Below are 21,525 nucleotides of genomic sequence, written 5' to 3'. Positions count from 1 at the left end.
AAGCGCCTATTCAGAGTCGCTTTCTTTCTTGCTTCCTCCATTTTCTATAGTTTGGGTTTGGGACCCTCCAGAGGGAGACCTGACAATCAAAACAGAACAATGTTTGGGTCCACATGAGGATAAAAGGGCAAGCTTACAGCATAAATATCCATTCATGTGAACAAAATTAAACACTGTTTCTTTCTTCTTTGTTTTTGCTTACTTTCTCTGGTGGCCAAATTTTACTTTGTAGTTTATTCTGGACTAGGACAAGAAAATTTTATTTAGAGTCCAGCATGATTAATGCTTATGAGACAATTACAGTGAACAGGAGATGCCAAAATGTGATTTTACTCCATCTGATGGCATAGAATGTGGCCGGATTCCTGGAAATTTTTTCACTGTTGCTGCAAAGCAAACATGGGGTCAATTGTGATTTATAAATGATTATGAATGGATTCTGATGGGAAAAACTAGTCGAAAATTAGCTTTCCTTTTTTCATGTTCAAATAGGAGCCTTGTAATCTTTCAATTTAATCAAGGATCAATTGCTGCATAAGCAATCAAAACTGCTCTAGTAATAATCTCTTTCTTGTGCAGAAAGACATTCGTATGTTCTAACATAATTATCTTCTTGTCTTGCAGTCATCCATTTTCAAATCTCACTTTCTAGTTGACCACATGCATATTAAAGTTGCTGGGAATATTGTTTAGAATTGGAAGAGTAAGAATCAAAAAATTGCAAGAACATAATATCTGTCATGAAATTCTTTTGGAGTTTCAATATCCCTTCTTCGTAGCTGATATGAGTTGTATGTTTCACTCTCCTACTCACTAATAAACTTTGGTGCATGAAACACACATCGAATGAGTAGTTGAATGAACAAATCGCTTCGTTAAACGCTGCTAGCTTGTGGTCATTCCATGGGTGGCGAAGGAAAAGACACGCATTTAAATTTCCAGCCATGCCCCACATCTGTCCACTGTCCACTTCAATGGCAGCAGGCTCTACCGGGTACCACCACTTGCCTGCATGAAAGCTTCAAGTTTCATGCCTCACTAATTTTTATTTGTTTATGTATTAAATTATCTTAGTGGGAAGGGAAAAACAAGGACATTCTCAAATAGTTATCTCCCAACTTTGGCTATTTTTTAATCGTGCAGACTGTTAGTAATTACTAATATAATATTAATCTCACATAATGCTTCAGTGCTTCCTATAAAATATTTTTTGGCAAACACCGAAAACAAAATAAAATCTGTTTTGAATCTATAAAGGTGGTTCTTGTGATAGGAAGAGGAAACGTTGTAAATAAGTAAGAGATGTATTGGAAGCGGTGGAGAAGAAGGTCGGAGTAGTTCTTGAAGTATTAAGTGTCGTTGCAGATGGAAGAGAATAGGTAGAGAATGTATAAGATGGCTAGAGAGAGAAGCTCTGAGTGAGAGTAAGATAGTTTTGAAAAGTGAAGATCCCTCAAATGAATTGTGAAGTTTTTATATATAGTGCCAAAAATGACAGTTACTCAAGAATTGGTTTTAATGTGCATAATGAATGACATTATTATGAAGAGTTTTAATGTGAGTAACCGTTACTGAAATCCATTATGTGGATATTAAAATGATGATTTTATTGCATATAATAAGTAACGGTTAGAAATTCAATATGTGATTGTTGAAGTAATTTGGTGTAATAAAACTTGTTGTCAAGTAAGAAAGAAGGGGTATACATGAAAAGCTATACAAGAACAAGTTAAAAGAAGAAAGTGTACGAGAAAAAGTACAAGAAAAATAGATAAGAGGGAGAAATACTTGTACTTCAAGAAAAGTTTAAGAGAAAGACCTCTTAACTACCTCCACGTCTGAACCATCAAGCCAAATTATTTGGAACATCCCAAGATGAAAGTAACTCATAAACTCTATCACTTATTTCGAATTACTTCCACAGTCATCCATGTGAAGTGGTTATTCTGTGCAAAATAGTGCTCCACTTATTCTAGTTGTTTCGTGTGAAGTAATACTTCACTTATTTTAATTGTTTTATGTGAAGTAGTACTTTTTTTGTAGTGGTTGTTCTCATTATTCTCTGTACAATATTATGCTCTAAAATAATTTTTTAAAAAATAGGTATTAATCAAAATCGACTATCTACATTTTATTCCCTGTATAAGAATTATTTTTTTAAAAAATAATTCTTATGTATTAATTTAGAGTGTAAAGCTTTTGTTTTGTACTATAATGTATTGTACAGTAACACTTCAGGTCATACTGCCTTAGGTAGTACCACCTTAGACCGTAACACCGTAACTAGAAATGCTTCAAGTAGTAACAGGTTATTGTCTTGTGTAATAGTTGATTAATCATATAACAATACTATGAACAATTTTCTTTATTTAGACTCCAAGCTAAACGAAATTCAAAACAAGGTTTGTTCTTTTATGAATCTTTTTTTTTTTAACAAGTAAGTTTTTTCTTCTTCTTTTTATAATTTCTTGTTTGCTCTCTCTCTCTCTCTCTCTTTATTGCTTTTCAAAAAAAAAAATTTAAATTTCTTTTGCTTGTTGGCCCTTGCATGAAATTTTTTCTAATTGAAATATGAGAAAAGAAAATTTTTCATACATGAACAAGGTTTTTTTTATCAAAAGAGAATTTTTTTTATGTATATATAAACATATATATGTTTAAGCAGACAAATAAATTGTTTGATTTTAGAGAAGACCACAGAACAAGAATTATTTATGTTTCAAAATAAAATTATCTTTGATAAGCAAAAGAAGGAAAAAAAAAATCTTGAAATAGGTATTCATATCAAGTCTCAAAGCCCATAATTTATGATTTATAACTTCTACCATGGAGTAGTGCAGTACATCCTATCAAATGCTGATACACTTATAAGTAGTATAAAGTTACATTCACAATCAAATAAGAAATTTGAATTTGAAATAAAAAAAGTTCTGGTCTCCCATTCTTACTATTAAAACAGAATGTCAGTAACAGATTCGTGTAGCAATTAAGATTTATTTTTCAATAAGTTACCGGTGAAGCTTGTTGGAGACTTTGCAGGATTTTTGGAATATGGAGATTGTAGTAAGTTGATAGCATTATAGGAAATGTGTGGTAGCTTTGTTGGCGACGTGAGTGACAGCTTCAGCATTTGTCTACACCCAGAAAGAGTCGAGACTTATTTATCGGATTGATTTTCTGTGAATGTCAAAATCAAACGAATCTGTTACGGCCCATTGCCATGAACCCCTGTGTTTTTTGCTTTCCTGTCCATGCAAGTGCGAATCAACTTTAAATAAAATCTAAGATTTTTATCCAAACTTGTTACTTTCTAGTCATTTGGGTTGAATCTAGTAGATTTGTTATGTTGCAGAACAAATTGGACAGCCTTAAGACTGAAATGATAATATTGTAACGCACATACGCTTTCGATCGTATATTTTCAGTTTTTTCTTTTCTATATTTATTTTCCGAAGGTTGGCAAAAGTTGAGATTCCTTTTGGAGTGAATGCAACACCATCTGAGCAAGGACTAGGACTCCTTTTTTCTTCAATCTTGTTCCTCTTTTTTCACCCTTCTTATATACACAAAGCGTTTGCAACAGTTTAATTCTTTGTTCCCCAAGTAGGTTGCATATATCAAAAAATGTATATTAAAGTTAAGGGACCTGAGTTAACTTAATGAGCAAGAGGGAAGCATTGGGTCCCCGTGCGCAGTTGAACGCTGCGACATTAGCATTGGATTTGAGATGTAGGATTGTAGAAATATCCTACAAAACCTTCTCGGAAAAAGACTGTGGAGAGGCAGAGGGGCCGCGAGTCTTGATCAACCCTAAATAAAACCTGGAGCTCCCATAACCCAGCCCTACCTATATCTAACGCCGCCTCACTCCTCAGAATCTTCTTCAGTACTGCTATTCCGTATTTGTATAACAAATATCTCACCATTGTTTTTACCAATTCCTTAAATATCAGCACACGGAATATAATTAAGCACGGTGTCAAGTTTCCATCATAAATATCTCTCAGTAGTTTAAATCTGGTTGAATTCTAATTCGTCTATATATATATATATATATAATTAACAAGTTTATCCAAAGTTTCTTAATTTAATTATTTGCCTAGACTCTTCTCCAAGTTGATTAACTCCCATGTGTTTTATCCTTTGAAAAGCTAGCTTTAGCTCGTCGACGAGCCCACAGACTTATAAAGACATACCGGTGATAAGCTTAATAAAATTGCTTTTCAAAAATAAAAATAAAAGCTTTGTCGGCAGTGATAATCTATTAGCTAGGTATAGCTAGTAAATAAATTAAGAAGAGATAATTCAGTGAAAGCAAGTTTATTTCTTTCAACATTTTTTTTATTCTAACTTTCACTTTACCTGTCGTAGCCATGGCCCGCACCTACTAATCATTATGATCCAAATTAGTTTGTTATATTCTGAAAGCAATCACATAATTTTTCCTAAACCTTTTGCTTTAATATAATGATCAGTCCTCAATTTGTTTTCGACTTCAGATCGTCAGTCATCAGTTAATGACCGCTTCCATCTTGAGCCATTTGAATACTTCATATTTTGATTAGTTCAAAGTCACCTACATTTTTAAAAAGATAATTTATCTTTCTATATTTTTATTTACATATTACCTAATGTCTCAACAAATAAAAATAATAAAAAGGGTCATGCATATTAGCAGCAGATTATTATAACTGCATAATTAGGAATCAAGACATTAAATGGCTTAATGCAAGTAACCTAAAGTAATCAATTTGCTTTGTTGTACTTATTATACTCTCAGCTCAATTTCAGGGCATCTTCATAGTCATATAATGTTCCCAGGCATTTAACTTGTTAATAACCTTTACAAAAGGAAAAAAGAACAAGGTGTGAAGAAAAATGGAGTGGATGCTTTGGAGTGTGGACCCCAACAAATGCTTCCAAAGGAAACACCATTGGAAGTCTCCAAGTCTAAATTGCAAAGCAACCTCAAACCCAATCAATGAATTAAATCTGGTAGCAGAGCGTTACCCTTCCACTGACAATTGCAGTAGATACTATGAGACTTGTTTTTCACTTGAATCATTTTGTACTTTGGTCGACCATAACTTTTGGCACAAACTTATTGCTTTCTCAACACTTCACTTAATTCAGAAACAACATATAATTATCACTAGGTGGTATTCGTAATTGGATAATATGTATACAAGTGCTAATAATTATCACGTCGTTAATTATACATTGATTAATTAGTTACGATTTAAGACATCATTTGTTTGGGAAGACAGTTCTAGCATGAGCTAGCTCCTAATTTCCTACTGTATCATCCTTCATTATTCAAGACGTTACGAATCCTGTTATGGGTTGTACCTTGTCGTTACGTTGTGTCTGTTTCCAACTGTATATTCTTTGTCTTGCTTAATTGGCAAAGCTAGCTTTAATCTAATTCAACCTTAATCGCTAATTAGCTTTCATAGTTTTGAGTTAAAACTCCTTGATCTTCCCATATATTAATATTGCAGTGTCCCCTAATTTCCACTCACAAATTAAGGCCAACCTCGGAGCTGGCTTATTATCCCACTGCAATACGCCTACACGTAAAATGGATGCTATATGTTTTCTTTGCTTTATTATTTTTCCACAAACGAAAATGACTTGAATGCCTTTTGCATTTTCCTTCCTATTTAGATATATTAGTAAGTAAATAGAAAAATGTAATGGGCTTTGATCTTCAGCCGATTACGACTTGGACCCGTAAAATGTCAACCGTCTATCTTGATGATAAGGCTACGTATATGGTAGGTTGAACAGTAAAGGATGTTCATTCGTTTTTGTGTGTGTTTTTTTTTTCTCCTTTAATTTTTATTAGACCTTTCAAAGGAAATAATAATAGTTAAAGGAAAACATGAAAAGGACTATCGAAATAATACTAAATTTGAGTTTCATTTGGAGTTCATTTGGGGGTGAATTTAGGCCACTTTTTACTTGTATTTAAGGAGGCCAACGGTGCCATTATACAAGTCAGGAAGTAAAGGTTAGTAGGGTGGCAAGCATCCTAAAAGTTTGCTGGTTTACTTTCCTCCCACTCCTCAAAACTAAGCCTCTTGGCCCCTCTCCACATTTTCTGATCATCACCTCTATAGATCACTTAAAAAGCTTGCAGTAGAAATGGCCCCGGGAGTGCCCTTGGACGTCTTTTCAACCTCGGGCAAGGTTAACGGAGGCTACTCGAAGAAGGCTTACGTAACATTTTTAGCTGGTAATGGTGATTACGTTAAAGGGGTGGTTGGATTGGCCAAGGGTTTGCGCAAGGTCAAGAGTGCATACCCTCTTGTAGTTGCTATCTTGCCCGATGTGCCTGAGGAACACCGAGAGATTTTGAGGTCCCAAGGTTGCATTGTTCGGGAGATCGAGCCTATTTATCCACCACAGAACCAGGTTCACTTTGCCATGGCCTACTACGTCATCAATTACTCCAAGCTTCGTATATGGAACGTAAGTAAATGTAAAACCAACATATATATATATATATATCATCCATTCCATTGATTCGTTATAGAATAAAGTCCGTACAAACGAAAATAGATACCACCTACTCCTTTTTTTTTTTTGTTTAATTTGATCTACACAACATTTAAATCCAAAGTTGAAACAAAGGCATCAATATCATATTATTAATTTCAGAAGCATCTTTTTTTGTTACTTTAGTCTGTGTCTAGTTACCTAATTATCTCCATGGCAGTAAGCTTTTTCCTTTATTACCAATAATATTATATTATATATATATATATATATAATTCAATCTTTAGTAAGTAAATAAAATTAGCTTGATCTCCCATCAATCCAGTCTATCTCTGATCCCAGAATCTAGGAACCAAAGAGTAGTTTGCAGATTCAAGTAATAAAAACCCTGAGTTAAATGTCTTAATGGAATATTGTAAAAGAAATCCATGGTTTTAGTCTGAGGTGGCGTAAATTTTGATGATACAACCGATCATGTTAACAGTTCGAGGAGTACAGCAAGATGGTGTATTTGGATGCGGATATTCAAGTGTACGAGAACATAGACCATCTTCTTGACACACCAGACGGCTACTTCTATGCTGTAATGGACTGCTTTTGCGAGAAGGTATGGAGCCATTCACGCCAATACTCTATTGGTTACTGCCAGCAGTGCCCTGATAAGGTGACATGGCCGGCGGAGATGGGATCTCCTCCTCCTCTGTACTTCAACGCCGGCATGTTCGTGTTTGAGCCTAGCTGTTTGACTTACGATAGCCTGCTTGAGACTCTGCAGATCACCCCACCAACTCCATTTGCAGAGCAGGTACTGATCACTTAAATCTTAATTGGTTTCTATATATCAACAAAATTAATAAATCATAAATATATATATATATATATATATATATATATGTTTCTAATTTTCTTCTTGATTGCAAAAATTGACAGGATTTCTTGAATATGTTTTTCCAAAAAGTGTACAAACCCATCCCTCTCGTATACAACCTGGTTCTTGCAATGTTATGGCGCCACCCAGAGAATGTGGAGCTTGACAAGATAAAGGTGGTCCACTATTGTGCAGCTGTAAGTGTTGTCTTACCTTCAAATTCATCAGCTGTATTACTTATACAAATTAATTTAAGTATATATTGTATGCCACTGAATTAATTATCTAACAATAACCACAATTAATTAATTGTACTGAAATTTCAACTTGATAAATAACCTTTGTCTGCATTAATTTGTTGTTATCTTGTGGAAATCAAATAGGGATCAAAACCATGGAGGTACACAGGAAAGGAGGCGAACATGGACAGAGAGGACGTCAAGATGCTAGTGGCAAAATGGTGGGACATTTACAACGATGAGTCTCTGGATATGAATGCAGATCAAAACCCAGTTCCAGAGGCAGACCAAACGTTTTCATCAAAGCCATCAATCATGGCTTCACTGCCTGACCCTGCCGTTTCCTACATTCCTGCACCCTCTGCTGCTTAAAGGCCTAAATTAAAAGACACCGTCTTAAAGTAAAGTTGCTGTAATATTATTTATTCCTATCTTTGGGGGTCTGCTTGGACAACTGTTCGTTATAAAAGGGTTTTGTTTTAGTTATTGCCTTGTTGCTCTTGTAAGACTACACAAATATATAGTGAGTATTTATATATATATATATATATATGCTTAAGAGTTTATAAAAGCATGTGGCATTAATCATACATATAAACTCTAGTATCAAAAGAGTGTAAGAGCTTTTCTCTCGAATACTTATGTATACGCCATTATTCTTGTAAAGTCAAGAAAATATATACTCTATAATAATGATTTTAATAGGATTTTCATATATGGTTAAACAAATAATATTTGTATTAATACTGCTTTTGTCTGGAATTATGCTAACAGCTTTATTCGTGTGATATACATATTTAGGTAATTTTTATGATATTGACTAATATTTTTTGTACTTTGTTGAATTATATTAAAATACGAAGATTATTAGCAAGAAGTTTTCATGTGAATTATTGATTTTCCTAAACAAGTTTTGAGGCCAAACTCCTATCCCTTTTTTTACTGAGCATTTTAATTTAGTTTCCCTTTTTTTCTTACCTCTTTTATTTTGCTCCTCTTTCTGTTTTTGTCCCACTTCTTCTCCCTTAGCATAGCCGACGGTGCAATCTTGTTGCCCTTGCGTCATCAACAACGCCAATTCGGTGGATGGCAGGAGAGAGGTGTAATTTGGCGAAAATGTTATGGCTAAAATCATTTTAAAAATTAAAAAAAACTATTCCAAGCCAAGTGGCCAAAATTTAAAAGTGACCTCAGAAAGGACCATTGCTCTTTTGGATCCACCGAAGGCAAAAAGAAAAAAATTCCACCTTTCCAAATCAAAATAATTTTCAAGAAAATTATCTCACGCATTAGTTGTGGATTAAATTCTCCACCCTTTGATATATATATATATATAGAATAATCCTTTTCATCAGTTCAGTTCACAATTCAAAGAATTGAACCAACGAAAAAAAAGATATAAAACGACACCAACCTTTTTTGTCCTTTCCCTCCTTGGGTTTGAGTGCATGGAGCTCACATCTATCTCACTACACACGCGGTAGTTTGCAGTGAGACTGGACCATTTCTCTGAATACAACCATAAAACCAACCTTTTTTGGGCTTAAGTTAGTTTGCGATATGGATTCTTCTATTGCCTATCTATATTCACTGAACATTTACGATTAAGGCACACATTAAAGGTCCCTTTGATGAGTCCATGATCCAGCCCCTTTTTTGTTTTTCACACCCAGCCTTTTTTTTTTCATTGACTTCATGGCTCAACACGAGTTATGTTTGGGAGTAAACTATAAACCTCACGTATTCAAGCTGCATATGATTCGTCTATTATCCTATTAACACCTTATCTACACTTAACAGTGATGCAGAATTCTCAAAAATTAGTGTAAGTATCAGGAATGTGAATTAATTGCATAAGGCTAAAGCACAACATCCCTCAATCTGGGGAACTAAAAACATCCTCACCTTCTTCATATACCTCAAAATATGGGCCCTGGGGACAGTCATCTTCAAATAGGAAAAGTGCAGCCTCTTTGCATTTCTCTGGTTTCTGATCGTTTGACTCTATGACTGAGATTATCTTTTTCTCGATACAATCTTCAATGGCCTCCCCTACAATCTCTTGAGACTGTATTCCAAGAAGTGAGATGCATTCGCTTTGGAAGTCTGAGTCATTAGATGACAAGATGAGGCCAGCAATTGTGCTTGCAAGGTCTGGGGCGTAACTGCAAATCTGGGGTTCATGGCAACAAGTTATGTATGTGATAAATTACTTGATCTAATTTTCACAAAATTTAAATTAATCATGAATACTATGCATGCCAGATAACCATTATTTGGAGCATATAAATTTTAAAAAATAGGAAAAACTAGAAAATAGCCAAATTTATTATGAAGATACAGATATTCTTGTCATTGTAAGTTCCTAGTTCACACAGGTGATTAAGTTGATGCTTTGTTCATAGAAAACTTGTCTAAAAAAATAATTGAAAATTGTGAGAAATGACCTTCGTAATAAGGTCTCTTCATAAATGACCGTCTTATATCCATTCAAGGCAAAGCCCTTTTCGCTTTCCTTTCCCCTCTAAATGGACTCCCGGGGAAAATGTATCTTAAAATAGCAGCATAATATAAGCAGTTTAAGGGATTACTCCTGAATCAATGCCTAATTTATAAACAGAAAGCAAGCATTAGAGAGAGACAAAGATGAGGTGAGTGAGAAATCCTAACATCAAATTTGAGAAGAAAAGGAAACCCAGAGAGAATGCTCAAAAGGCAATGACCAACTGATGAACAAGCACTTAGAACTTTAGCAGCTTTTATATAGGTTCATATTTATTACACAATGTACATGATTAATTCAAAATAATGTTTTGTAGATGGAGTTTGATAACGTTAATAACAACCAAGCACTCAACCACAAAGGTAAAGGTTAAATTTCAAAAGACAAAGGCTTTATGAGAATCAACTCCTCCTTAGGAGTAGATCGAGGAAGAACTTGGTTATAAGGTTTTAGAAATAGAGAGCCAAACACCAAGTTAATCCGAACATTGAGCTACATTTGTTCAATAAACTAAACTGTTACCAATAGTTGTAAGTAAGCATATATTTTCTAGCAATGCTTTATTCCAAGAGGATCACATGGCCTACCTTCACAGCATGTGCACTTAGAAGAAACCCTGTGTGTCTCTCCTTCAAATCATCTAAAGCTAGTTTGACTGCCTTTCTAATAAGATGTCTATCAGGTTGAGTTTTATACTTTCCTGGCAATATCATGACCTTGGTAACAAGTCAAGGAATACATATAACATTTTCAGAGACAAGAAAAAGCTACAAAAGCAGAGCATCTTGGGGTAAAGGTCATGAGCAATGAAGAAATTGAATCATTTAATATGATGTTGGATATTGGATATTGCTTATGATAGCAGTGGAGGGCCATATCAATATGAAGATAAGGGGGTAAACTTTCCCACTCTATCAATGCATGGTCACCTTGATCCACAACACTCCCCAAAGTTAACCCATAATTTCTCCAGTCAATGCTAGTCAATGCTTTGAGGGATGCTTGGGATACTGAACATGGTGAGAAGTCTTTAAAATGCAGAACCTGGATATAGAGGTAGTCAATTAAATCAACTTAATTATAAAATATTCAAACAAAAAAAATGAAAAACCGAACAACTAAGTTAATGCAAATGAACAGAGCAAAAAGCTCTTCCTTTGAAGCATTTAGGTGTGCTAGTCAGAGTTGAACTTCAGATACAAACCTCTGTTTTATTGCTGCATGACCTGAAGCAAGAAGTGGTTAACTCAGAAACTTCACTAATTACAATCACTGCTTCCATCAGTAGTTCGGAATTCCTATGGCTTTCCAGGCTGCAAGCTACTCCAGTACCAATCTTAAGTTGCTCCCTAGTAGGAAAGGAAATATACTTGTTAAGGGGATTGAAGACATGTAGCCTTAGGTTACTTACTCCTGGAACTATAACTACATAACTGAGCAGCAAATCATACAAATTTTCCGAAAGAAATCTACATTGAAATCACAAATAGAAAATTAGACTGCAAAAGGCAAAACACATTCTTAACTAACAAATAAGGAACATAATATAAGTACAAATACCAACCTCAAATACAATTCACTCACTCCATTTTTAAGTGGTCATGTTCAAAGAACTAACCTAGATCTTCCAAAACTCTAGTGGAATAGATCAAGATGCACGCATGCATAAATCCATGGCAGTATATATAGAGAAATTTAAACAATTGGCAGAAATATTAGGTGGAAGTATGAATATCAAGCAAAATTTGTAAATCAGTCAAATGAAGGCCTATCCTCTTCCCTTGAAACGTTTGGCAAGAATATAACTCCAATAGATAGTGCAACATAAGAGAAAGGGACCCTGATGCACCACCCCTGTACTAATTAATGGCCATGTCTTAATAGTGACAAGTACCAGAAGCAAGTGATTCAGGAGGCAAAACTTGTGGGCATTGAAAATTGTAAGAAAAATTGGAAGTTTGGAACAGAATGTATGACAGGCAATTGGTAGTAGTAAATATAACCTTGAATTTTGGGTGAAAAGTAAATATGCAAACCTCAAGTTGTTTAATTGAATCAAGACATTCTCTTTATGTGTCAGGTCAGCGGTGAGCAGTCAACTACTATAAAGTAATTTTAAACCAAAAGTTGGATCAAAGCACACCAAAATTTTTCCAGCTCCAAAATCAATGGATATAGAGTCACTTCAAAACAGAAAACAGAATGAATTCAGCTTGAATTTACCTACTGCAGAAGCAAGAGTCACATTTAATGTTTAAGCTATTTCCATGCTTTAAAACATATTCTTCAAGGCCTGACTTTAGTCGTTCAACATTTGAGGTTGAAAAGCGCAAAGAACTGCATTCATTTGTTAAAAAGACATTTTCACATTGCAATCCAAGAACATCCCCTCGTTCAATCACTAGCTCAGCAGCAACATTCTGGACAAAAATCCAAATCTAGTCAATTCCTTTGTAATAGGAAGTTTTCATAATGGTAGAGCAGATGTCTCAGTTTCTCCATTTTGCCGTATGAATTTAAGTTCCACTTGTAAATAGTAAATGATTTCCAAAAAGCTCCAAAAAGCTATTAATTGAAATCATAAGATCAGAGACAAAAGAAAACAGTATTCTACTAAAGTCAAGGGCCCACTTTTGGTTCCCTTTATAACAGAATAACTAAAGAAAATTCATTGCTAGCCTCATTACCATAAGGTCCCATGGTATCTCAGAAGCTTCAAAGATTTTCAGATTACTTAAGAAATTGGTGCTTGAGCATTTTAGAAAATTTCCTTTCCATCCAGTCAGTTTTCCATGGGTAACCCAAACTGAAAAAAGTTACTTTCTTCAGCTACTTTAAAAAAGTTTCCTTGAAATACAAAATTTTGACCATACCTTTCATTTTACAGATTATAAGGCATCGAAGTAGCAGTTGAACTTACCGGGATCTTTAGAATAAGCATCTGCAAAACCAAAAGAGATTTGGACTTGGTAAATGGAAAGGAGAGAGAAGGCAGCAGACATTAAAATCCACACAGGTAAAAAAATGAAAAATGCACAGCAGTTTCCATGTATTATGAGAAGACACATCTGTGGGAAATTTCTTAGGTCCACTGTAGAAGATTGATGAATGACAGTCTCTTACAAAACCTTTCCAATATGGGCCCTTTTTAAATCAAGAACCTGATGAATTGACTCTTAAGTTCTTCAACTTTCTGTTTCCATATTAGCATATGATTGCTGACAGCGATTTATTGCCTCCATCAGCTTATGTGAGATTTCTCAAGCATTGCCAAAGAGGCTGCTTGAAATAATACCTTAGCAAAAAAATATTACAGTCACAAAGGTGACATTCTAACATCACCTTAGCTGCTGATTTGATTTATCCACAAAGTTATGGCTTTGTCTAATGACTCTCTATCAAGCTGATTTAAGTAATTAGGCTTATCATCCAGAGACAGCAGTGAAACAAATATAGAGTCTTGGATTTCTAAATTCATATTAGGATCAGCCATAATTTTTGGAGGATTTCTGCCTATACTAAAGTTGCACTAAACAGCCAAAACCAAATAACAGAAAGAAAAACGGAGAAAAATGTGTCCAAGAAAATCTATTTGTATATTGTGATCCAAAAATAAAGTCAGTCAAATACAAACAAACCTTTTGAAAGAAGTGATTGATCTCTGCCAGCAAGGAATCAACAGTGTCAGAAATGGACAGACATACTTCAGTTCCACTGAAAATAAACAGATAAAATCATCAAGTTCTATAAAATCTAAAACCAGACAAAAGTTTCAGTAAAGTGCATGCCTGAATTTCGCACCATTCTTAGGATTTGAAGGCAGCCTAGTGAGCCTTCTGGCAGAGACACTTTCCCTAAGATTTAAGTGATAATGATATATCTCATTATCACTAATGCCTGCAACTTCCAGACACAAATTAGATTTCTTTAGATACATATGTATTAAATAGAATGCTGAAAACAAATGAAGAATCTAAGAATAGACATGTATTGTTAGTTAACCTCCACTAACTGACAGAATTGATGGCAAGAAATTGAAAGAAAAAAACATATATATATGCCTCTGAACTTGACAGCGTAAATTTAACTCAGGCACCAGAATAAGTTGTTCATCCCTATGAATGAATCAAATTTTCAGATCCCTAAATACATATTGCAAAGCATTGTAAACTTGAAGCAGAAACAACAACCCTACAGCAGTAATCAACAACATCTACAGCAGTAATCAACTTATGGACCAAGGCATAGCCTAGTGGTAACCACACCAGTCCTCAAAAAAGGAGGTCCAGGGCTCTAACTCCCTCTTCCCCTAATATAACTTACAAAAAGGAGTGGAGAAAGTTAGGAGTCAAAATTTAAGTCGTTTAACCAGGTACATTTCATTAGGAAGTCCAAAATTTTTTCCACTAAATGCAAGGAAAAAAATCCCGAGGCATGAAAAACTTACACGTAGTTATGACAGAGAGCAACCCATCTGCGCCACAATAAAGGCAAATAATCATCAAATTTATATATGTATCCGGATCTTTACGTCTAGAATCAAATGAGCATGCCATGGTCATCATTTACTTACCCCACTTTTCGGTTCCAATACCTTCTCTGGTGTATTTCAGGTCCTGGAACTCCTCCAAGCAACTACCGATGCCCGTATCTGATACTGTTCATTTAAACACAAATAAATATATAATATGTATAAAAATAAAATATCTCTACCATTTTAACTAAAATTCTGCTAATATTTACCTTTCATACACCTTGCTATCATTTTTAAAATCTTATTTAAATTGCTTTTGAGGAACTCATTTGAATCAAAAACAGCCAAACTATACCGTTTCAACTTCTAAATGACATGTTCTCACATTTTCAATGCATTTTTTCCAAGGCAGATTATTTTGAATTTTTGTGCATATTACGTCCTAAAAAACGAAGCAAATAAAGCGGAATAATAAGGCAAAAATCAAAGGAAGTATTCACTTGAAACTCGAATCATAGGAGTAGTAGGAGAGCTCTCGAGAACGACTGATAATCGGCAAAGATCTTTGGATAAACGACATCTTTGAAATGCGGAAGAAATTAACTGCCAAAATACAAAAATGAAAGCAAAAAAAGAAAATCAAAATTAGTACGGAATTAGGGTGGATAACAGACGATTACTAACAATGAAAGATCGATAAACCAATCTGGAAGCTTAATGTGAAGATTCCAATTTGCAACTGACATGAGTGCAAAGCTTCTGAATCGAAGAAACATTCATTTCGAAACACACACACTCCCGCGCACTTGCAAGCTCAAATTCGCGTATTGTTTGTTTTATAGGTCACTTCCAGAAATTGATTTCAAATTTACAGAAGAAATTTAAAAAGTTGGGCCAAAAGAGAGTTTTGGGTTGTCTCACCACTTGGGCCCAAACATTAATTTAGATTTCTGTTTATTTTGTTTTTTGAGTTTGTTATTTGTTTTTTTATTTTGTAAAACTTTTCTCCATAATGTCGATGGTTCAAAAGTGTTTGTCATATCATGTGCATTTATCGAAAACAACTGACCGCTAGTCTAAACCAAAATTGAAAGGATTTTCTTGGTGGTGAATGAGATTTAGTATTCTTTCATTTTATGTGGGCTGCACTTTTGACTTTCAAGTCTGGGTTGAAATTTTCAACCAACAATTTGCTATCAATTCTAACCTTTTCTCTTCAAATAAATTTATCTATACTAATATATAAAAATGGTCTCTAAACAGACACTTATCCAGGGATATAGAAGTCATTGTCTCACTTTACTTTGTTCTTCATTTTTTCTCCATCTTTTTCTTTATCATTGCATGATTTTCTTCTGTTTTGCTAAATAAAGAAAATATTATTATGTAACATTTTGCTTCCTCTTTTCATATATATATATATATATGTATAGGAAGGAAGAAAGAAAGACAAGAGGTGGTTGATGCGTTCGTGGGTGGAGACTTGTAACATCAAAAAGGCTTTCTGTTTTCAGAAACATCGACATTAATTAGTGTCTAAATAGAACTTTAACTAAGGTATTATTTCTTTTTTAATTTAGTGAAAAATACATTATATAAAATATTATTACTTAAAAAATAATAATTTAATTAATTTTAATAAATACCTATAAACACTCAATAACCCAATTATTTTTCATTCTAACACATAGATATTAATGATTATCGGCAATCAAGAAGAGTAGGAGTCTACTTTCCAGACAGATTGGTTCCTGTTGAGCCGATCCTCGTGTCCGAGATTCAAGAGCTAGGATTGTCTGGACTTGTCGTGAATAAAGATGCATTAATCATGTGCTTAATAAGTTTAATTATAATCATTCTAACCAAAATGCTTCTGATCACCCAGATATCGCTCATTTGTTAAAATAATAAAGAAATGTGTCTCATTGTATTTTTTTCAATGCATGTTGCATGCATGTTCTTAATTTCTTTGTCCAAGGGAAAAACAGCATTTTGCATTTTCAAAGCATTTTGCATGCATGTTTTTAATTTATTTTTCCAAGGAAAAAACAGCATTGTGCATTTTCAACGCATTTTGCATGCATATTTTGTCTTTGTTCAAGGAAAAAAGAAACAAAAAATCATTTTTCTTTGTCAAGTGTTAGAATTATCTACAATAACCATGAATAATTTATAATTAAGTTTCATTTGATTGATAAATACTTTTATTGCTTTTTTTTTTTTGAAAAAAATTACTACAGAACAAAAGAAAAAATAAAAAGTAAATAACGAAAACTGCACACATAATTAAGATGTAAACCTAATTAGTCTCTTTTTTTATTGTCAAAAAACGTAATTAGTTTATATAAAAAAAAAGATGTTCATGGGCCGAACGGACTGTCAAGGTCTACTTAACACATTGAAAAACTAAGGTCGCGTCCGAACTTGATTAACCCATTTACGTTATATTTATCATGAAAATATTAAACAATATTTTTAAAATTAAAACTAAATAAAACATATTATTTATTAATAAGATACTCTCATACCAAGTTAGGTCGAGCTCGGGCCTAAAACTTATGTCTTGAGTTTGGATGAGCAACAAAACCAATGGACAATTCTAATATAGAAGTAGAATCATGTATTTTTTTTATTAAAAAAATTACATATTTTATTTGTACTGTTTCAAATATATTATTCATTTATTTTATATCCAAAATCTTTTTTTTTTTGCTTTTATTATTAAAAAAGACAAAAAAATTAAAAAAAAAACTACAATAAAACCTAATAAAGTAATCAAAAGATTAGTTAACTAATTATGAACAATGTTAGACATGAAAATATTATTTTCAAAAACAACAAAAAAAACATTTTTGCTTCCAAACAATTTTAGAAATTTTATTTTCGTTTTTGTTTTCTATTTTTGTAATAAATAAACATAATGCTAAATGTGTTTTCTGTTGTTATTTTCAAAAAAAAATTGAAGGAAAAAAAAAACAAAAAAAGACCCAACCATTCCAAGCTGCTGCCTCAGCATTTGGTAGGTCATTAGACAAAGTCAATGATCAATGTTGCTTTTGCAGCGTTTACACATGCTAGTCAAATCTAAGTTGCTAACAAAGCTAGCGTCAGTTGAAGCTATCAAAGCTAGTCAATACTCAACAAATGCATGAAGATCAGTTTCAAAGGGATAAACCAACTTCCTCGAAGGGTCATTCTACTTCTACTCCTATTATAATGCTATATTTATATTTTTTTCGGGTGAATCATGAGGATGTATACAATTTTTTTAAAACAAAATAAACATAAAAAGCCAATCTTGACAGTTGACCCAAATTATTTTTTCTTGTTTCTCATTTATGGTCGGTACCAATTTTTCATAGTTGTCATAATTTTATAATAATATTCTCTCCTTTTCTACATTTTTATTGATTCTCAACTATTTATTTCATTTTTCATTAAAAATATTTTAAATTAATTAAAATAATTAATAAATAATATATTCTTTCACTTTTTATAATTATGTATCTAATAAATCTTAATTTGTTATCACTTTTCAATTCTCACAATACCATTAATTCTCAACTATTTCTTAGTAATACCTATAGTTGTTAAATCGATATACGTATCGTGTATCGAAATCTTACTTTTTAGTATCGAGTATCATATCATATCATAAGATACAATAAAAAATTTTAAAATTAATTATAAATAATATTTTATACATGTAAAATAAAAAAAATTAAAAATATTATATTTTTTAACAGAATTGAAGATTATGAGATGTAAACTAAAAAGATTATTTTTTTAATTTAAACTCTCAACACATTCCCTAACAATAAAGATTTTCAAATAAAATATACAAATTTTCATATTAATTTATTAATTAAAAATTAAAAAACATTTATCATGTTGAAATTAAAAGGAAATTCGATTTTTTTAGTACTTTTTTGTTTAAACTCTAAAGATTAAAACTCATAAAATATAATTTTTCATGTTTCAACTCAAAAAAATAAAAAAAATAAAACTTTAAATAATTTATTAAAATTAAGTTTATAAAAAGTGTATTGACTGTATTGTATGATATGTCCCGTATTGTAAGATGCGTGTCGTATATCGTACGATATATTTTTTATACTTAATTAAATACGATACAACTATATATACGTATCGTTTTTTACTAATATTGTATCATATCGTACAATACATATCGCGTATCATATGATAATGATAATTATGGTAATTTTTTTTTTCTATATATAAAATATTTTTTTTCAATTTATAATATCCACTTATGACTTCTTCTTTCCTCATTTGCTCTTTGTTCCTTAACTTTAATTTCTTCAAAAAAACACATAAGAAGCCTATTATGTGAGTATTTTTATGAAACCATGACTTTCATTTGTTGTTTGCAATAAGCATTCAATAATAATAAAAAAAAATCTCATTTGAATATTTAGTTTTAGACTTTTAAAGTTATTAAGTTGCCTTTGTTCTCATTCGATCTACTTAGTTGTGCATGCTAAAACTAAAAGAAAACATCATAAGCGTGTGATTGAATCACACACACAACGGACTAAATAAATAAAATAAAATCGAAAGTTCTTACGTTGTATCCCATGGATCTCCTCGGTGTTTTAACACAATCAAAACAAATGCACTATTTTGAAAGATAATATTACCTAGCTAAATGATATCATGATCATGATGGTAATCCCTTTTCCTTCTTTAAACCCATGGTACGCCATAAGAAAGGAAGAGAACTCAAGCCACTCAATTACTTGACCTCCAATGGTTGCAAACATGGCTACCACAGATCCTTCTCAAAGAAAGATCACATAAATAGATTTGTTGTTGGTGCAAATGGGGTTTAGATGGAATTCAAGGAACCAGCAAAATTGACTTCAAGGTGAGCCTTTCAATAAACACTATCCTTAAGACTTATTTCGTCCCCACCATTTAGCATGCAAAAAGGAATAATGTGAATTGCCTTAGGGATACAATAAAGCCAATGTTTAACTTCGTATTGCACTTTATGATAATAGATTGCTAGATACACAATAAGGTTTATAAAGTTGTTCGGCCTTAAAGCCTATTTTCTACAGCAAGTAGATTATAAGGAATTTGGACACTTTTGTAGTTGATGAGAACTTAAGTGTTTATATTAATTTTTAGAACACAACACTTCTCTTACTCTCGATTTTTCTACTCTTGTTTTGTTTTTATTTTGATGTGTCAAAATGGTTCACAGTAGTATTTTATATAGGCTTTCAAGTGTCTCTTCTTCAAAGACATAACCCTTTCATCAAGACATCTCTTTGTTTTAAATATACCTTTTGCATTTTGTAAGACATAACTCTTGGATAAAGGTATTATTTTAATAATCACTTTATAAAAGGACGACCATTCATTCCACAAGATATAATCTTTAAGCTACAATATGAAAAGATAACTTTTTATATCCAAACTTTTAAGATATGGTGCTTTTCCAATTGTCTCATAACTTTTAGATTTAAAGGTATTTTACTAATATGTAATTTTACCAACAAACATAAACATTTACATGAAAAACCTACTTACAATTCAATAGTCATACTATGTTACTTTATGTGACATAACATTTGAGTTAAAATAGCTTTCCATTATGTGAGACAATATTTTATTTTGAAAATACACCAACAATCTCCCACAATTTTCAAAATTTCCAAATACCAATAACTTTGAGAATCTATTGTAAAAATGAAGGTATCTCACCGGAACCTTCACTTCTTGAGTGTGGTTGGTTCTAGTCTAAATTGAGTGATTTGACCAAGCATTGAACCATCGATTTTTCATTTGACTAGTCGAGCCATTAAACACACACAAGTTTCATTGCTCACTTTGTATCTAGTTTTGCCAACATGTTTTATGACCTGGTGTTTTGCATCCATTCATGAGTGTTGTAAGAGTCAAGCCTTTAACTCCCAGAAACAGCCACACTTCCACTTGCATAGGTAGCCCTCATTGAAAGTACCTTGTAATTATAATACTTCAACATATACATGTTATGGGTCTATTAAGAACTTTTGTTCAACTTTGCCTTACACATTACAAAAACCAAGCATTATACACATTGGGATGGAAAATATAAATTAGTACTTACAATCATCGATGTGGTATAATGGTCGATACCCAAGACTTGTAAGTTAGCCACAAATGTCAAGGTGAGCTCCCACCATTGGAGATTTAGTTGATAAGCTTGAAACCTATCCCTCTTAAGGTCTTTATCACTAAGTTTTTTTTTTATCAGACTTTTGGTAAACGGATCCACTAAATTGTCACAAAACCTCACAGAACTTATAGTGACTATACCATCACTAATTCTTTGTCTTACAATGCTACGTCAAAATCCAATATTTAGACTTTTCTCATTATATGCTTGATTATATGACTTTGATATCGTTGCTTCATTATCACAATGTATCAAGATTGGTACCATTGGTTTAAAGCCATAACAAAATTTCATAGAGTCAATCCCTCAACCGTTCCATTTCTTGGGTGACAGATTCTAAGGCCATAAATTCAACCACCATGGTGGAGTCCATTTAAGAAGATTGTTTCTTAGAACAATAAGAAATAGCACCCCCACCAATTATAAAAATTCAACCAGTTGTAGAAGTAAGATCTGTTCTATTTGAATTCCAACTAGCATTTGTATACTTTTCAAAAATTGAAGGAAAACCTGAATAACAAATACCATAATTCATTGTATTTTTAAGTACCTTATAACTCTATGAATACCATACCAATGTTATTTTCTTGGATTAATTGTAAATCGGCTTAGCATCCCAACCACAAAAGCAATGTTCGACCTTGTACACACCATAGCATATATTAGATATCTAATCACCTTTGCATATTCATTTTGTGCTATCGATTTGTCTTTGTTGGGTACTTGCCTTAGATTACAATCATAAAGCGT

The 21,525-nt window shown here is 32.7% G+C and overlaps 2 protein-coding genes across 4 annotated transcripts; one reads left to right on the top strand and one right to left on the bottom strand.

Annotated features, from left to right (window-relative positions):
- Positions 1 to 5,989: 5,989 nt before the first annotated feature.
- On the top strand, positions 5,990 to 8,094 carry GOLS4 (galactinol synthase 4). Its single transcript, XM_007044611.3, has 4 exons — positions 5,990 to 6,474; positions 6,986 to 7,306; positions 7,432 to 7,566; positions 7,753 to 8,094. The coding sequence occupies exons 1-4, from the start codon at positions 6,148 to 6,150 to the stop codon at positions 7,978 to 7,980; spliced, it is 1,011 nt and encodes a 336-aa protein (XP_007044673.2). The 5' UTR covers positions 5,990 to 6,147; the 3' UTR covers positions 7,981 to 8,094.
- Positions 8,095 to 9,304: 1,210 nt separating this feature from the next.
- On the bottom strand, positions 9,305 to 15,399 carry LOC18609480 (type 2 DNA topoisomerase 6 subunit B-like). Of its 3 annotated transcripts, XM_088803279.1 has the most exons (12): positions 15,330 to 15,399; positions 15,086 to 15,188; positions 14,685 to 14,768; positions 14,559 to 14,585; positions 13,900 to 14,008; positions 13,750 to 13,825; positions 13,032 to 13,052; positions 12,335 to 12,531; positions 11,316 to 11,460; positions 10,947 to 11,155; positions 10,699 to 10,816; positions 9,305 to 9,781 (listed from the first exon to the last, which is right to left on the bottom strand). In XM_088803279.1, the coding sequence occupies exons 1-12, from the start codon at positions 15,363 to 15,365 to the stop codon at positions 9,485 to 9,487; spliced, it is 1,422 nt and encodes a 473-aa protein (XP_088659405.1). In that variant the 5' UTR covers positions 15,366 to 15,399; the 3' UTR covers positions 9,305 to 9,484. The 3 variants fall into 3 exon arrangements, with proteins under 3 accessions (XP_088659405.1, XP_088659403.1, XP_088659404.1); XM_088803278.1 differs by lacking the exon at positions 10,699 to 10,816 and having other exon boundaries at positions 9,594 to 9,781; positions 11,041 to 11,155; XM_088803277.1 differs by lacking the exons at positions 10,699 to 10,816; positions 10,947 to 11,155.
- Positions 15,400 to 21,525: the final 6,126 nt, after the last annotated feature.

This window comes from Theobroma cacao, chromosome 2 (assembly GCF_053813885.1).
Source record: "Theobroma cacao isolate CCN51 chromosome 2, ASM5381388v1, whole genome shotgun sequence".
Lineage (NCBI taxonomy): Eukaryota > Viridiplantae > Streptophyta > Magnoliopsida > Malvales > Malvaceae > Theobroma > Theobroma cacao.
The sequence above is the reverse complement of the archived record's forward strand: the minus strand, read 5'-3'. Positions and strand labels throughout refer to the sequence as shown.

Bases quoted from the DNA above. Each gene is read 5' to 3' on its own strand.
- LOC18609480 (XM_088803279.1), bottom strand. From the start codon at position 15,365: ATGAATGTTTCTTCGATTCAGAAGCTTTGCACTCAT. The intron at 14,769-15,085 runs GTGAATACTTCC...TTAAATGAACAG, and splicing joins TCCTATGATTCGAGTTTCAA to TATCAGATACGGGCATCGGT. The intron at 13,053-13,749 runs GTTTGTTTGTAT...TTGGTTTTGCAG, and splicing joins TCAATCACTTCTTTCAAAAG to ATGCTTATTCTAAAGATCCC.
- GOLS4 (XM_007044611.3), top strand. From the start codon at position 6,148: ATGGCCCCGGGAGTGCCCTTGGACGTCTTTTCAACCTCGGGCAAGGTT. The intron at 7,307-7,431 runs GTACTGATCACT...AAAAATTGACAG, and splicing joins CAACTCCATTTGCAGAGCAG to GATTTCTTGAATATGTTTTT. The intron at 7,567-7,752 runs GTAAGTGTTGTC...GAAATCAAATAG, and splicing joins TGGTCCACTATTGTGCAGCT to GGATCAAAACCATGGAGGTA.